This window comes from Physella acuta, unplaced genomic scaffold (genome assembly GCF_028476545.2).
Source record: "Physella acuta isolate Inbredline_101_S28 unplaced genomic scaffold, ASM2847654v3 ptg000239l, whole genome shotgun sequence".
Classification (NCBI taxonomy): Eukaryota; Metazoa; Mollusca; class Gastropoda; family Physidae; genus Physella; species Physella acuta.
Genome location: NW_026731758.1, coordinates 552,076 through 570,442, shown reverse-complemented (window position 1 = coordinate 570,442; position 18,367 = coordinate 552,076). Strand labels below are relative to the sequence as shown.

General features: G+C 41.2%; 1 protein-coding gene across 1 annotated transcript; it reads left to right on the top strand.

Moving 5' to 3' along the window:
* The first annotated feature begins 1,056 nt into the window (after nucleotides 1-1,056).
* On the top strand, nucleotides 1,057-17,405 carry LOC131938247 (beta-N-acetyl-D-glucosaminide beta-1,4-N-acetylglucosaminyl-transferase). Its single transcript, XM_059296177.1, has 9 exons — nucleotides 1,057-1,234; nucleotides 7,197-7,311; nucleotides 8,134-8,538; nucleotides 9,566-9,798; nucleotides 10,548-10,738; nucleotides 11,356-11,478; nucleotides 13,589-13,693; nucleotides 15,343-15,481; nucleotides 16,707-17,405. Exons 2-9 carry the CDS (start codon nucleotides 7,251-7,253, stop codon nucleotides 16,794-16,796), a joined length of 1,347 nt encoding a protein of 448 aa, XP_059152160.1. The 5' UTR covers nucleotides 1,057-1,234; nucleotides 7,197-7,250; the 3' UTR covers nucleotides 16,797-17,405.
* Nucleotides 17,406-18,367: the final 962 nt, after the last annotated feature.

Sequence of the window (18,367 nt, the reverse complement as noted above, 5' to 3'; positions counted from 1 at the left end):
TGAACTAGTAGTGACACGTGTTGATCCCATGAACTACTGGTGACATGTTTAGTTGATCCATAACAGCACAAGCGCCATTATTTGAAATTATTTTTTCAAGCGCTATCAGCCGTTTTTGTAGTGGCGTCTATACAAAGTTCGGTATAAAAATCTTCTTATTCTATTCAGCCGTATATAATCAAGCCCAATTTGAATGTTGTTTACAACGTCAAGAGACGATGAATTCTAATACCCCTATATATAAAAAAAAAAACTAATTAAAAATGCTTACATTATTACCCCCCCCCCTTCCCCCCTCTTCCCTCAATCTATAACCATTAGACTGAGACATATTTTGTTTACTTGATTAGTTGGGTTCTTCATGCTGTGTACCTTGTCAAGGGTAGGCCGGGTCTCAAGTTTTATATTACGTGCAGTGCTTAGACTAGGGGTTCCCAACCCTGTGCCCGCGGGCGCCATGGCGCCATCTGAACAATTCATATGAGCCCGCCTCTCACTATTCGACAGAGACAGAATTTTTTTCATGAACATTACTTTAAAATATGATTTATTTTTATTCATTTGTTACAATTTTAATTTTTTTTTGACTGCCTAGGTTTATTAAATATGTTCGATACTTGTCCCAACTTGTCTAGCGGCGAGCCAGACTGCACTATTTACGTTTTGTAAATACATTTCTCTGTGTGTATGCAATTTGAAAAAAAAGCCAAATAATTTTATTATTTTGAAACATTTTTGTTTATTATTTATTAATACATTATGACTATAAGAAAATAAAAAAAATAAATTATGGGAAAATGACAAGTTATGGAAGGAGTTTGTCGATTTGAAAAAGGTGGTGCCCGCCACCCTACCGATATTTTAGAATGTGCTCTAGAGTAAAAAAAAAGGTTGGGAACCCCTGGCTTAGACTATAAGGGCGCTGTAACGCTTGTCTTGCTCTAAATAACCCATTGTAATTTATTCAGGGGGTGGGGGGGGTGGTGGTAAGAAGGGGAATAATTTATTGCCACGGTTTTTCTGTCCCATGTTGTATTATTGTGTGAAATAAAACTTTTATGATCCTTACTATAGGGGGCACGGAGACTATAACACATTCTCCGTTTCATCAGGAAAAAATAACAACGGTTTACAAACAAAAACACAGTTCAAAGAACACAGAGTGTCTGCTGTACACTTTTGTGAAAAATTACAAAGATAATGAACATATTTCAAGGGATTGGAAAGTCGTCAGGTAAACATATTATTTTAATTATAATAGATGTAATAATAATTATAATTTTATTCGTGTCGTTTATTCACAGTGGGTTACACATTGTGTTTTTAGGATCATTGTTTAGGACAAGGTTAAGTCAAGTGTAAGGCGAGTTTAAGGCAAGTTTAGATCGATTTTAGTTCAAAAAAGTATCTAACAAGAAAAACTAGGTAAAGAGTGGTGAGAATTGAAATTGTGCCGTTAAGGTTTTGTGAGGCAGTGTGTGTTATTGTCGTATGCGGTTAAAGCGAGTGTTATTTGAGATCTTAGCTAAAACCGGCGGTTATTAAGTTATAAATAGCGAGGACGCTGTCAACATAATCTCAATTCGCGAGCTACAGTTTATGCCCGCACGTGTCGTTCTAGTTCAGTTTACAAAAAATCAGAGGGTCACGTGTGTGTAGGCCTATGTGCACTGCTTTACAATTTAGGACGTCACATCACCACAGGTGCACCATTCATGATCTCATATTACCACAGTTGCACCATTCATGACGTCACATCACCACAGGTGCACCATTCATGACCTCATATTACCACAGGTGCACCATTCATGACGTCACATCACCACAGGTGCACCATTCATGACCTCATATTACCACAGTTGCACCATTCATGATTTAGGACGTCAAACCACAGTTGCACCATTCATGACGTCACATCACCACAGGTGCACCATTCATGATTTAGGACGTCACACCACAGTTGCACCATTCATGACGTCACATCACCACAGGTGCACCATTCATGATTTAGGACGTCAAACCACAGTTGCACCATTCATGACGTCACATCACCACAGTTGCACCATTCATGATTTAGGACGTCAAACCACAGTTGCACCATTCATGACGTCACATCACCACAGGTGCACCATTCATGATTTAGGACGTCAAACCACAGTTGCACCATTCATGACGTCACATCACCACAGGTGCACCATTCATGATTAAGGACGTCACACCACAGTTGCACCATTCATGATTTAGGACGTCAAACCACAGTTGCACCATTCATGACGTCACATCACCACAGGTGCACCATTCATGATTTAGGACGTCACATCATCACAGTTGCACCATTCATGACGTCACATCACCAGAGGTGCACCATTCATGATTTAGGTCGTCAAACCACAGGTGCACTATTCATGATTAAGGACGTCCCAAAAAAGTTGCAACATTTATGACGTCACATCACCAAAGGTGCACCATTCATGATTTAGGACGTCACACCACAGTTGCACCATTCATGACGTCACATCACCAGAGGTGCACCATTCATGATTTAGGTCGTCAAACCACAGGTGCACCATTCATGATTCAGGACGTCACATCATCATATGTGCACCATTTAGGACGTCATATCACCAGAGGTGCACCAGCGGTGAACCACGTCAAACCACCAGCACATATTTCACTAATCGCTTCACTGGCTTAACGTCAGGTTAGGTTTAGTACCGTTAGGTTTTTTATCAACAGGTTAGGTTTAGTATAATCCAGATAAATTTATTACCAACAGAATAGGTTTATTTCCGACTGATTACGTGTATGTTATTGAACATATATCCCTGTGTTTTTATGTCTACGCTTCAGGGGTTCTGTATATGTGCACGCCTTATTACATCAGTATGGACATGTATAGTCACCCCCCCTGGTCTTCATGGCGGTTTCTGTATTAATATTAATGCTTTTATACTGGGCTTTTTTTGTTTTGATTGTATAAAGATAGTCCTAAGACTGTTTATATATATATATATATATATATATATATATATATATATATATATATATATATATATATATATATATATATATATTACACACATATATATATATATATATATATATATATATATATATATATATATATATATATATATATATATATATATATATATATATATATATATCACTACTCTCTTTGTATTACGTAATAAACACTCAGTCCCTAGCGTGTACATTGTCCAAGACTTACTCAGCGAAACCACCTAATAAGTAATTAACCAGGCTATTATTAGCTCCGCCAGATACTACAGCTAATTAAAATTTCCCCGCCTGATATATTAATTAGCCTTATTGTATACTGCCTCCATGTCTTATAGGCCCTCAGTGAGTTGATGTAGTCTAATCTAGTCTAGTCTAGTCTAGTCTAGTCTAGTCTAGTCTAGTCTAGTCTAGTCTAGTCTAGTCTAGTCTAGTCTAGTCTAGTCTAGTCTAGTCTAGTCTAGTCTAGTCTAGTCTAGTCTAGTCTAGTCTAGTCTAACTTAACCTGCTGTGTTTCTCTACTGTAAACAAACCTGACGTCACCCATTTTCAAACCGACAGAGGTAAATAAAAGGGAAGTCAATCCACACACTTGGAAGAAAAGTTCGAAACTTATTTGCAGTAGCCTCCCTTGTATTGATTGTATGCCGAGAACAATTGGGCACACGGTGGAGAAGATCAGGAATGTATCCATAATTTAATATCCACCGTTACAGTTGGTTTAAAAAAACACATTGTTGGGACCGAAAGGGTGTTGTGTAGTTTGGTATGTAGTTCTGTGTTGTTGTGGTATGTAGTTCTGTGTTGTTGTGGTATATAGTTCTGTGTTGTTGTGGTATGTAGTTCTGTGTTGTTGTGGTATGTAGTTCTGTGTTGTTGTGGTATGTAGTTCTGTGTTGTTGTGGTATGTAGTTCTGTGTTGTTGTGGTATGTATTTCTGTGTTGTTGTGGTATGTAGTTCTGTGTTGTTGTGGTATGTAGTTCGGTGTTGTTGTGGTATGTAGTTCTGTGTTGTTGTGGTATGAAGTTCTGTGTTGTTGTGGTATGTAGTTCTGTGTTGTTGTGGTCTGTAGTTCTGTGTTGTTGTGGTATGTAGTTCTGTGTTGTTGTGGTATGTAGTTCTGTGTTGTTGTGGTATGTAGTTATGTGTTGTTGTGGTATGTAGTTCTGTGTTGTTGTGGTATGTAGTTCTGTGTTGTTGTGGTATGTAGTTCTGTGTTGTTGTGGTATGTAGTTCTGTGTTGTTGTGGTATGCAGTTCTGTGTTGTTGTGGTATGTAGTTCTGTGTTGTTGTGGTATGTAGTTCTGTGTTGTTGTGGTATGTAGTTCTGTGTTGTTGTGGTATGTAGTTCTGTGTTGTTGTGGTATGTAGTTCTGTGTTGTTGTGGTATGTAGTTCTGTGTTGTTGTGGTATGTAGTTCTGTGTTGTTGTGGTATGTAGTTCTGTGTTGTTGTGGTATGCAGTTCTGTGTTGTTGTGGTATGTAGTTCTGTGTTGTTGTGGTATGTAGTTCTGTGTTGTTGTGGTATGTAGTTCTGTGTTGTTGTGGTATGTAGTTCTGTGTTGTTGTGGTATGTAGTTCTGTGTTGTTGTGGTATGTAGTTCTGTGTTGTTGTGGTATGTAGTTCTGTGTTGTTGTGGTATGTAGTTCTGTGTTGTTGTGGTATGCAGTTCTGTGTTGTTGTAGTATGTAGTTCTGTGTTGTTGTGGTATGTAGTTCTGTGTTGTTGTGGTATGTAGTTCTGTGTTGTTGTGGTATGTAGTTCTGTGTTGTTGTGGTATGTAGTTCTGTGTTGTTGTGGTATGTAGTTCTGTGTTGTTGTGGTATGCAGTTCTGTGTTGTTGTGGTATGTAGTTCTGTGTTGTTGTGGCATGTAGTTCTGTGTTGTTGTGGTATGTAGTTCTGTGTTGTTGTGGTATGTAGTTCTGTGTTGTTGTGGTATGCAGTTCTGTGTTGTTGTGGTATGTAGTTCTGTGTTGTTGTGGTATATAGTTCTGTGTTGTTGTGGTATGTAGTTCTGTGTTGTTGTGGTATGTAGTTCTGTGTTGTTGTGGTATGTAGTTCTGTGTTGTTGTGGTATGTAGTTCTGTGTTGTTGTGGTATGTAGTTCTGTGTTGTTGTGGTATGTAGTTCTGTGTTGTTGTGGTATGTAGTTCTGTGTTGTTGTGGTATGTAGTTCTGTGTTGTTGTGGTATGTAGTTCTGTGTTGTTGTGGTATGTAGTTCTGTGTTGTTGTGGTATGTAGTTCTGTGTTGTTGTTGTGGTATGTAGTTCGGTGTTGTTGTGGTATGTAGTTCTGTGTTGTTGTTGTGGTATGTAGTTCTGTGTTGTTGTGGTATGTAGTTCTGTGTTGTTGTTGTGGTATGTAGTTCGGTGTTGTTGTGGTATGTAGTTCTGTGTTGTTGTTGTGGTATGTAGTTCGGTGTTGTTGTGGTATGTATTTCTGTGTTGTTGTGGTATGTAGTTCTGTGTTGTTGTGGTATGTAGTTCTGTGTTGTTGTGGTATGTAGTTCTGTGTTGTTGTGGTATGTAGTTCTGTGTTGTTGTGGTATGTAATTCTGTGTTGTTGTGGTATGCAGTTCTGTGTTGTTGTGGTATGTAGTTCTGTGTTGTTGTGGTATGTAGTTCTGTGTTGTTGTGGTATGTAGTTCTGTGTTGTTGTGGTATGTAGTTCTGTGTTGTTGTGGTATGTAGTTCTGTGTTGTTGTGGTATGTAGTTCTGTGTTGTTGTGGTATGTAGTTCTGTGTTGTTGTGGTATGTAGTTCTGTGTTGTTGTGGTATGTAGTTCTGTGTTGTTGTGGTATGTAGTTCTGTGTTGTTGTGGTATGTAGTTCTGTGTTGTTGTGGTATGTAGTGCTGTGTTGTTGTGGTATGTAGTTCTGTGTTGTTGTGGTATGTAGTTCTGTGTTGTTGTGGTATGTAGTTCTGTGTTGTTGTGGTATGTAGTTCTGTGTTGTTGTGGTATGTAGTTCTGTGTTGTTGTGGTATGTAGTTCTGTGTTGTTGTGGTATGTAGTTCTGTGTTGTTGTGGTATGTAGTTCTGTGTTGTTGTGGTATGTAGTTCTGTGTTGTTGTGGTATGTAGTTCTGTGTTGTTGTGGTAAGTTATGGGGGTCCAGTGACGTCTTGTTTCATTGATTAAAGTGACGTTTTTGTTGGTCAAGGTGGGATTACACACAATGTGGTTTTTTTCTTTTTTGAATTTTTGACACGTGTCGGGTACAATGATGTTGACACGTGTGTCGGTTAATGAAATTTTTACACGTGTATCGGTTAGTGAGATTTTTACACGTGTGTCGGTTAATGAGATTTAGACACGTGCGTCGGTTAATGAGATTTAGACACGTGATAGATAATTAACACGTGTAAGATGATAATTTGTGGATGTGTGTAGTGTTTTTAGTTTCATCTTTAAAGAATAGAATTTATGCATTTGTTTGCTATATGTGATGTAGTTGTTGATTTGATTGATCTCTTGAAGCTTTTTTGAAGTGGTAAGTACAGGGTTGATAATTTAACTTTTTGTAGCAGATGAAGTAGAGTTCATGTGTTTCTTGATCTCGGCAAGTAAAGGTATAGTGTGGTCAGCACTATGCCCAGTCGCCTTTACTTAGGGCCGTCCTTCAGAGATCCGATCTCGTGACCTTCGGGCTAGAAGACGAGTTCGCTATCACTCGACCACACCTTCCCATAAAAAATATCACAGCAAAAATTTGTATTAGAAAGTATTCTTTCGAGCATGCCGGTCGGTGGGGCAGGTAAAGTAGAGTTCACCTGTTGCTATGAGCTCGGCATATGAAGCTGTTTCATTGAGAATAAGCTAGACTCTAGTCTTGAATATAAGATGTCAAAAACTAAATTCACAATGTGGAACCTTTGTATTCTTTGATCGAATCCCCTTGGGGGAATGGATATTAATGTAAACAAAAAAAAAAAACTTGACAAAAGTGAATATAAATTAAATTTGCTGCTTTTAACAATAACTTTTCGTTTGGTTTATTAAATTAATTAACAAAACAAAGACTACAACAAATAGAACGATATTTCATTATATTCATTAAAAAAAAAAAAAACTAACATAAACAGCAGTATTTAATGAATGAAATTTAAAAAAATACCAACTCAAATCCTTTTTATTTTCCACCATCTCCATTTCCTTCCGGTGACGTCACAGACTAATGGCCGCCCGTGTGTGTCAACAAAGCCTAGCTCTATCTGGGTTGGCACAATGAAATTCGGCCTTCGCTGTCATCGCCCTCTAGTGGTCATCTTAGGGCTACTCCACAACGGTACGTCTCTCTATAGTTAGCACGTCGCCTCTAGTCGGTTAGCCGTACTTCTTAGTATAACATAAGGTATAATCGGTAACGGTTCATATTACTAAAATTCCTCGGTAGATGTTTAGTGTTTAGTTAGGTCTTAGAGTTACATTAACCACAGACTGGATTCTAAACCTCACCATGTTTCAGGCCTGGTTAAATGTCTGGTGTGTCAAGTAACGAGGCATCAGTCACCCAACTAGAAGCAAAGTCTTAAAGCGGGGGTCGGGGGGGGGGGGCATTTCTTTTTTTTCCTCTTTTTTTTGTAAAATAGGGCAAGTGGCTTTCGGGCATTTATCCCATTCGGGCAAGTGTCCATTCGGGCAGTAGTCGCATTCGGGCAAGTGTCCATTTTTGGAAAATGTCTGGCTCACGATTTCCTATAATGGGAATTTGTATCTGTCTTGTTCTACTCAAAAGCGACCTATATAAACGCACACACGTATATATATATATATATATATATATATATATATATATATATATATATATATATATATATATATATATATATATATATATAAATATAAATATAAATATATATATATATATATATATATATATATATATATATATATATATATATATATATATATATATATATATATATATAGGTGGACGAATATGGCTGTATGTACGGGGGTGGAATAGGTTTTGCTGTGGGGGGGATGGCTGTGTGTATGTGAGGGTGGACGGGCGGATGGGAGTGGAGATGGAGCAAGAACACAGCATATACAAGTGGATGTTCTTTACGTGTCTGACAACTGATGCTTTTCATTCATTTCTGATCAGGTTGGAGATGTATGACGTCATTGCCTGTCGCCCTGAAATACGTCACCAACTGCGTCACCCTCAGGACCTGCCGGTTCCGGCCCGGCGCGTCCTGGCTGATCGCCTTCCTGGCATGTCTGGCACTGGTGCTGCTGGCCACTGGGAGGATCTTCCCCGAGGTGGTGCCGAGGTCTGACCTGGAGCTGGTGCTCAAAGACCTCCTGCGTCACGACCCCCGGACCGGCGTCCTGAGGGTCACCGTCTCCTTCCGGCCAGTGACCCCGGGTGAGGCGGACCTTTGTCTGAACGAAAACCTACAGACTAGGGATCGAATCTCACTCAGGGAGTACCGGACCTTCTTGAAGGAGAAGTCGGTTGCTGACGTGGTCAAGAGGAGGAGGTGTAACGTGGAGGCGATGCCGCTAAGTGGGTTTTTATAGGGCTTTTAATGTCTCGAAATATGGAGTAGTTAACACAAGTTCAATGTGGAGTAGTTAAGACAAGTTCAATGTGGAGTAGTTAAGACAAGTTCAATGTGAATTCCTAAAGACAAGTTAAATGTAGATTTTTTATGCAAGCTAAACGTGGAGTATTTAATGCATTCAAGCTAAATGTAGATTATTTAAAACAAGTTAAATGTGGATTAGTTAAGACAAGCTACATGTAGATTATATAATACAAGCTAAATGTAGATTATTTAAGACACGCTAAATAAGGATTATTTAAGACAACCTAAATGTGGATTATCAAGCTAAATGTAGGGTCGGCGTGGTCGAGTTGTTAAAGCTCATGGTTGCTAAACCGAAAATTCTCGAGTTCGAACCCTCAGGCAGATGAGGCTTGTTAGATAGGGACAGCCACTCTTCTAGGAGAGGCAACTCCAAAACCAAACAACAGAAGTTGTTTGTTCTTGGTTGGATAAAGGCTATAGAAGCAAATCCAAAAAAGAAAAGCAGGCTGAAATCGGAGTCAATGGCCTCAATGGCGCATAACCAGTTGACGCGTATCCTTAATTGTGATGGAGGCGTGGTCGAGTCGGCAAAAAAAGCTCATGGTTGATAAATTCGAAAAAGCCTCGAGTTCAAACCCTTCCAACACTAAAAATTAAGAACAAAGAAGAAGCTAAATGTAGATTAAGACTTTTTGTCATCTATTTTAGTTTACCGTTCACATTGATTAGATGTAGTTGAGCTTAAATTCTAGCTAAGTGTGCTTTACTTGCGACTTAAACTAAATGTAGTGTAGCTTATATTTTTCAAAACAAAAATTAGCTTTGGCTGTTGGAAATTGTATGACATAATTTTTTAGTTGGTTTTAAAATGCTGTTAGGAAAATCATCTCTTTAAAAAATAATTATAGCCTACTTTGTTAAAAAAAAAAATAATGTAGCCTACTTATGATATCAGTTGTAGCATTGATACCAAACGTATCTTGATACCTGTATCCCTCCCAGTCGGCAGGTTTATCCCGGAACTAAAGAGCCTCCGACCCTCGGAACTGATCGCCTTGTTTCCGATGCTGCGGGACGGCGGCCATTACGTCCCGAAAGACTGCGAGGCTGTGGAGAAGACGGCCATCATCATCCCGTACCGCGACCGCTGGGGCAACCTGCACACCCTCATGCTCGTGCTCATCGCCATGCTCATCCGGCAGAACATCGACTTCACCATCTTCGTCGTGGAGCAGGTTAGTGGGGGGGGGGGGGGGAGCAAGTGACGTCATATAGACGTAACGATGTCTTACAAATTGGCGTAGTACACATTCAGTGTTGTTGTAAGGACGACGTTCTATAGACTTCAGGGCATTCTCAGTGACGTCCTACAGACTCAGTGACTTCCTATAGACAGTGACGTCCTACAGAATCAATGACGTCCTATAGACTCAGTGACGTCCAGTGTGACGTCCTATATACCCAGTGAAGTCCTCCTGATAAGAACGTTATTTAGACGATTCCCAGAAAATCGCACATACAAAAAATTAAAAAAAAAATGCGAAAATTGATACAAAATTTAATACTTTTACTTTGTCATATTTCATAGAAAAATGTTTTATTTATGCTACAATGTACAAGTGGTCATTCGTTGGTATTGACTATAACTAATTCCTTTGCGCACTTTCTGTCTCGTATTTTTCTGGCATCCATTCAGACTAAAGGAAGTCTTTTATAGTTATGAACATAATATCTCACTAAACCTCTAACGTGATTTGTTTAACTCACCTAGTTTTATGATTCATTGAACTTATCGATCTTTCCATGTGACTTATCGACTAACCTTTACATCTCATTAACTCCCGACATCTCATTAACCCCCTAACCACCATTCTAACCACCTTTAACCCCTTCAGTGTCGCGGCACCACCTACAACAAAGGCCTGCTCTTTAACGCCCTTAACCCTCTAACCACTGTAACCCTAACCACCTTTAACCCCTTCAGTGTCGCGGCACCACCTACAACAAAGGCCTGCTCTTTAACGCCGGCTACCTGGAGGCGCTCAAGCTGGACACCTACGGCTGTTTCATCCTGCATGACGTCGACATGATCCCCCTGGACGACAGGAACCTGTACAGGTGCAACAAGACCTCGCCGCTACACCTCTCCACGGCGGTTAGCAAGTTTAACTACTCGTGAGTCGGGTTTAACTGCTCGTTGGTTAGGTTTAACTGTTCTTTGGTTAGGTTTAACTACTCGTGAGTCGGGTTAAACTACTCGTGGTTAGGTTTAACTAACCGTTGGTTAGGTTTAACTGCTCGTTGGTTAGGTTTAACTGTTCTTTGGTTAGGTTTAACTGCTCATGAGTCAGGTTTAACTACTCGTTGGTTAGGTTTAACTTCTCTGGGTTATATTTAACAAAGCGTGGTTAGGTTTAAGCACTCGTTGGTAATGTTTAACTTCTCTAAGTTCTAAGTAAGGTTAAAGTAATTTTGTAGTTAAAACAGGTTTGACCACTTGCTTAAACAAGAATTAACAGCTGGTGACATTAATAATGCGAGTGATTTCCCCTTAGTACTAGGCAAGTGGAACAAAAAAAATTCACTAGAGTGCTCTAAAGTTTCTATTGCTAAAATAAACAAAAAAGTATTGTTCATTAGAAAAGAGTCTAGAGTCTAGAGCAACCAGCATACTTACTATTACAGTTATACATTTTAATTTTATTTCTATCACCATAGAGAACAGTTACACTGTGAAATGAATATCTAGTTAATTAGCTGATTAGTTAATTAGCTCCTCCATTTGTTTCCAGCACGCTCTATTCTGGTCTGTTTGGGGGCGTGGTCAGTTTCACTCGCCAACAGTTCCAGACCATCAACGGCGCTTCCAACATGTACTTCGGCTGGGGGGCCGAGGACGATGACCTAAGGGACAGGTGAGTTGACATTGGGGGCAGGTGAAATCAGGGACAGGTGACATCAGGGACATGTGACATCAGGGACAGGTGACATCAGGGGCAGGTGACATTAGGACATGTGACATTAGCGACATGTGACATCAGGGACAGATGACATCAGGGGCAGGTGACATTAGCGACAGGTGACATCAGGGACAGGTGACATCAGGGGCAGGTGACATCAGGGACATGTGACATCAGGGGCAGGTGGCATCAGGGACATGTGACATCAGGGACATATGACATCAGGGGCAGATGACATCAGGGGCAGATGACATTAGGGGCAGATGACATCAGGGACAGGTGACATCAGGGACATGTGACATCAGGGACAGGTGGCATCAGGGACATGTGACATCAGGGGCAGGGGACATCAGGGACATGTGACATCAGGGGCAGGTGACATCAGGGGCAGGTGACATCAGGGACATTTGACATCAGGGACATGTGGCATCAGGGACAGGTGATTTCAGGGACAGGTGACATCAGGGGCAGATGACATCAGGGGCAGATGACATTAGGGGCAGATGACATCAGGGACATGTGGCATCAGGGACAGGTGATTTCAGGGACAGGTGACATCAGGGACAGGTGACATCAGGGACAGGTGACATGATGGAAAAGATGACATCAGGGACAAGTGACATCTGGGGCAGGTGACATCAGTGACAGGTGACATTAGGGACAGGTGACATCAGGGACAGGTGACATCAGGGACAGGTGACATGATGGAAAAGATGACATCAGGGACAGGTGACATCTGGGGCAGGTGACATCAGTGACAGGTGACATCAGGGACAGGTGACATCAGGGACAGGTGACATTACGGGCAGGTGACATCTGGGGCAGGTGACATCATGGACAGGTGACATCAGGGACAGGTGACATCAGGGTCAGGTGACATCTGGGGCAGGTGACATCAGTGACAGGTGACATCAGGGGCAGGTGACATCAGAGGCAGGTGACATCAGAGGCAGGTGACATTAGGGACAGGTGACATCAGGGACAGGTGGCATCAGGGACAGGTGACATCAAGGACAGGTGACATCAGGGGCAGGTGACATCAGGGAGAGGTGACATCAGGGAGAGGTGACATCAGGGACAGGTGAGATCAAGGACAGGTGACATCAGACAGGTGACATCAGGGAGAGGTGACATCAGGGAGAGGTGACATCAGGGACAGGTGACATCAGGGACATATGACATCAGGGACATATGACATCAGGGACATATGACATCAGGGGCAGATGACATCAGGGGCAGGTGACATCAGGGGCATGTGACATCAGGGACAGGTGACATCAGGGACAGGTGACATCAGGGACAGGTGACATCAGGGGCAGGTGACATCAGGGGCAGGTGTCATTAGGGAGAGGTGACATCAGGGAGAGGTGACATCAGGGACAGGTGGCATCAGGGGCAGGTGAGATCAAGGTCAGGTGACATCAGACAGGTGACATCAGGGAGAGGTGACATCAGGGAGAGGTGACATCAGGGACAGGTGGCATCAGGGGCAGGTGAGATCAAGGACAGGTGACATCAGACAGGTGACATCAGGGAGAGGTGACATCAGGGAGAGGTGACATCAGGGACAGGTGAGATCAAGGACAGGTGACATCAGACAGGTGACATCAGGGAGAGGTGACATCAGGGAGAGGTGACATCAGGGACAGGTGACATCAGGGACATATGACATCAGGGACATATGACATCAGGGACATATGACATGAGGGGCAGATGACATCAGGGGCAGGTGACATCAGGGGCATGTGACATCAGGGACAGGTGACATCAGGGACAGGTGACATCAGGGACAGGTGACATCAGGGGCAGGTGACATCAGGGGCAGGTGACATTAGGGACATATGTCATTATTGACTGGTTACATCAGGGATAGATAAAATGAGGGACAGGTAAGTTGAAATCAGGGACATATGACATCAGCGACATGTGACATGAGGGACAGCTGAGGTGACATCAGGACAGTTGACATCAAGAACCAGGTGATAAAGTTATTGTTTCCTCCCGGCACTGGGATAAATGTCTGAAAGAAACCCTATATCATCCCTAACCCTAACGATTATTACAGAATCCTGAACCGAGGGCTGATCCCGTACCACAAGTCCCACAAGTATGGCGTCTATCAGATGTTGCCACACGACCAGGTCAACGGGTGGGCCAAAAACCCTAAACGGTAAGTTAAGGGCTGGTATACATCTTGGCTGGTTGATGTACACAATTGGTTAGTTGATGTACACATCTTGGATGATTGATGTACACATCTTGGATGATTGATGTACACATCTTGGATGATTGATGTACACATCTTGGCTGGTTGATGTACACATCTTGGCTGGTTGGTGTACACATCTGGTTGATGTACACATCTGGTTGATGTACACATCTTGGCTGGTTGATGTACACATCTTGGTTAGTTGATGTACACATCTTGGATGATTGATGTACACATCTTGGTTAGTTGATGTTCACATCTTGGTTGGTTGATGTACACATCTTGCTGGTTGATGTACACATCTTGGCTGGTTGGTGTACACATCTTGGCTAGTTGATGTACACATCTTGTTTGGTTGATGTACACAGCTTGGCTGGTTGGTGTACACATCTTGGCTGGTTGATGTACACATCTGGTTGATGTACACATCTGGTTGATGTACACATCTGGTTGATGTACACATCTGGTTGATGTTCACATCTTGGCTGGTTGATGTACACATCTGGTTGATGTACACATCTGGTTGATGTACACATCTGGTTGATGTACACATCTTGGCTGGTTGATGTTCACATCTGGTTGATGTACACATCTGGTTGATGTACACATCTGGTTGATGTACACATCTTGGTTGGTGGATGTACACATCTTGGCTGGTGGATGTACACATCTTGGTTGGTTGATTTACATAATTATTTATATCCAAATTTGTAAACACCCCTTACACAGATCTACTCTGATCAAGGGAGGTAAAAGTAAAACTTAGACGATATATATAATTTCATGGATTATGTACCTTAGCTTATAAAAAACATCTAAACTTCTGACCTTCTGTCCTACTAAGTTACTAGTTGTGTGTTGGAGGGTTTTGTTTCCACTTAATTTTGTCTGTCTGTTTTCAGCGCTGAATCGCTAACATTCTTCGCTTTTATAAAATTATGTTTTTCCCATTCTCTTGTTTGGGACTAGCATTGGCCTGCCTATGTCACAAAGCTACAGCCATCCATATTCCATTCTGATTTACCCATACACGTTTTTCTTACACACCCACACCCCAACATTCCCTCAATCACACCCACACCCCAACATTCCCTATGCCCCACCCACCCACACCACAACATTCTCTCCGCCACACCCACACCCCAACATTCCCTCCGCCACACCCACACCCCAACATTCCCTCCGCCACACCAACCTACACCACAACATTCCCTATGCCCCACCCACCCACACCACAACATTCCCTATGCCCCACCCACCCGCACCCCAACATTCCCTATGCCCCACTCACACCACAACATTCCCTATGCCCCACCCACCCGCACCACAACATTCCCTATGCCCCACCCACCCGCACCACAACATTCCCTATGCCCCACTCACACCACAACATTCCCTATGCCCCACCCGCACCCCAACATTCCCTATGCCCCACCCGCACCCCAACATTCCCTATGCCCCACTCACACCACAACATTCCCTATGCCCCACCCACTCACACCACATTCCCTATGCCCCACCCACCCACCCACATCCCAAAATTCCCTCAATCACACACACCCCACCCCCCTCCATCCATGTTTTCATATCTCTCTATTCCCTCCCCCCAGCTTCGAGTTATTCCGCAAGCGCCACGAGCGCCAGAATATCGACGGTCTGACATCAGCTGTCTACAAGGTGGCGTCCATAGCAACCTTCCCGCTCTACACCTGGATCACAGTTCAGATCGACGAAGGGCAGGTCTTGAAGGTACATGACTCGACCTGCTCAACACGATAACTCTACTTGACCTGCGCAATGCACAAGTTATTTGTGGGTGTGGCTATGTGGTTGAGGTTGTGAGGTGATCTTTAACCTGGCTAATTAGCAGAAGTGAGATGATCTTTAACCTGGCTAATTAGCAGAAGTGAGATGATCTTTAATCTGACTAATTAGCAGGTGAGGTGATCTTTAACCTGGCTAATTAGCAGAAGTGAGATGATCTTTAACCTGGCTAATTAGCAGAAGTGAGATGATCTTTAACCTGGCTAATTAGCAGAAGTGAGATGATCTTTAACCTGGCTAATTAGCAGAAGTGAGATGATCTTTAACCTGGCTAAGTGGCAGAAAGTTGGAAGCGGTGTGTGTGTGTGTTGTTATGTTGTGAGTAGGGGATCACCGTTCAGCAGGACTAAAACCGCGGAACGAATGCCACGACTTCAAACAAATTCATTCATTTTGAAAGACTTGAATTATTCAAGATGACATATTTGATGTATGCTGCGTGACATGTTTGTGGGGAGGTGTGATCGAACGGTAGAGCGTTCGGATTTCGGTTCGGACTTAAAGACTGTAGGACTTCCCTGAGTGCACCCAGCTCTGATGGGTACCTGATTTGCGATAGAGTAAGTAAAGGCGGCTGGGCTTAGTGCTGACCACACTATTCCTTCTTACGCTGAGATAGTGTAACATGTACTCTGTCCAATGGATCGCTAAATACATACTAGATTACATATTAGATAATGACATTTAATGTATTCTAGATGACACATTTAATGTATTTTAGATGACACATTTTATGTATTCCAGATGACATATTGAATGTATTCCACATTTAATGTATTCTAGATGACACATTTAATGTATTCTAGATGACACATTTAATGTATTCTAGATGACACATTTAATGTATTCAAGATGACATATTTAATGTATTCTAGATGACATATTGAATGTATTCTAGATGACATATTGAATGTATTCTAGATGACATATTTAATGTATTCTAGATGACATATTTAATGTATTCTAGATGACATATTTAATGTATTCTAGATGACACATTTAATGTATTCTAGATGACACATTTAATGTATTCTAGATGACACATTTAATGTATTCTAGATGACACATTTAATGTATTCTAAATGACATTTTACATTCCTAGCAATACATGCCTATCCTAAAACAAACACAATGTTGATTTCAATTTCAGACAGTGCCGGAAAAGTTCCGGTCAGCACCAGAAGGCATCTCGCAGCCGGAAGAATACAAGATGGTTGAAATTCCAGAGCTACCCCCCTAAATCTTACGTCAAAGCATTGGTTACGCCATAGGGGGGAGGGGAATAACTCAGGGCCAGAGTTCAAGGTCATCGCGCTGTGATGAATTTATACAGTGATTTGTATTTACACGGTGATTGGTTTAGGAATCGATAGAGCGATTGATGAGTATTGATCATTCGGACGGCGGTAGGAATCAGAACTCACCATCCGTGCACATGTTTTTGATAGTACTGTACTTAACAATCCGATTTTATAATGTTATGAAGTCAAATTTCATCATGGGAATGTTAAAGACACGATAGAAGAGAATTAATCATCTGTGTTTACATGAGAAAATAGTTGTATCATATTGAGAATTATATTCTATATTTAAAAATCTACATCAATGACATATTTACATACTATTTATATATATATATATGAAAAACTTTTTAAAATTTAATTTACTTGAGAGTTGATGGGTATTGGAAGATTTGGATGGGTGAATGGACATGTGGTTGAGTGGTTGGATGGTTGGGATGGTTGGATGGTTGGATGGTCCATTAGGGTAAAATCTTGATTGGGGTTTAGCCAGCGTGTGAGTGTGTAGGTGTGTAGTTGTGTGTACATGAGTGTGAGTGTGTGTGTGTGTGTGTACATATGTGTGTGTGTGTGTTGCTGTAACCCATCTAGAAAGTTTTAAAGCCATGTTTTTACTATCACCTTATGAATCTAATGAAATTGTACATCATATGTAAATACATATAGAAATCTAAGTAGTATGTGTTTAACCTTATGTGTTTAACCTTACCCCAGTCCACACATATACAAACCTATATGTTTAACCCTAAGTCTACGCATATAAAAATCTATCTAATGTTATATGTTTAACCTTAACCTTGTTCACACATATAAAAATCTGTATGTTCAACCCCCAGTCCACACATAAAAATTTATATGTTTAAAGCCCAGTCCACGCATATAAAAATCTATATGTTTAACCCTAAGTCCACGCATATAAAAATCTATACATTTAACCCCCAGTCCACGCATTTAAAAATCTATATGTTTAACGCATTAACAATAAACCAAACATCAGTTTAACCATAATTCAGATATCAGTTAAACCATAAGCCAGACTTCAGTTAAACAATTACGCAGATATCAGTTTAACATAACCCAGACATCAGTTAAACAATTACGCAGATATCAGTTTAACATAACCATAACCTTGAATTGAGCTTACATTCAGGGGAGATAACTCGTATCTAAACAGCTGTATGGAGCGTTTGTATGAAACAAACCTGCTTTAATCATTAACGTATTGAAGGTGCCAATAGTGACACAACATAAAGTGATACAAATGTATATCTAGACATTGTTATTGTCATATGTGCACAGGTCATTAGGTAACATTTAATTATCAAGAGAGGTCAAAAACATTCGAACCAGCAACTAAAGTGGAAACAAAAGTCTACATAGTCTAAGCTAAAGCATCCTCGATCATTCAAATATGTTTTTTTACGCTTTCAACAGGGTGATCACAAATATAAGTTACAGTGCTAAAAATATATGGGGAAAAACCCCCCACCTAAAATTAAAAATTAGATTT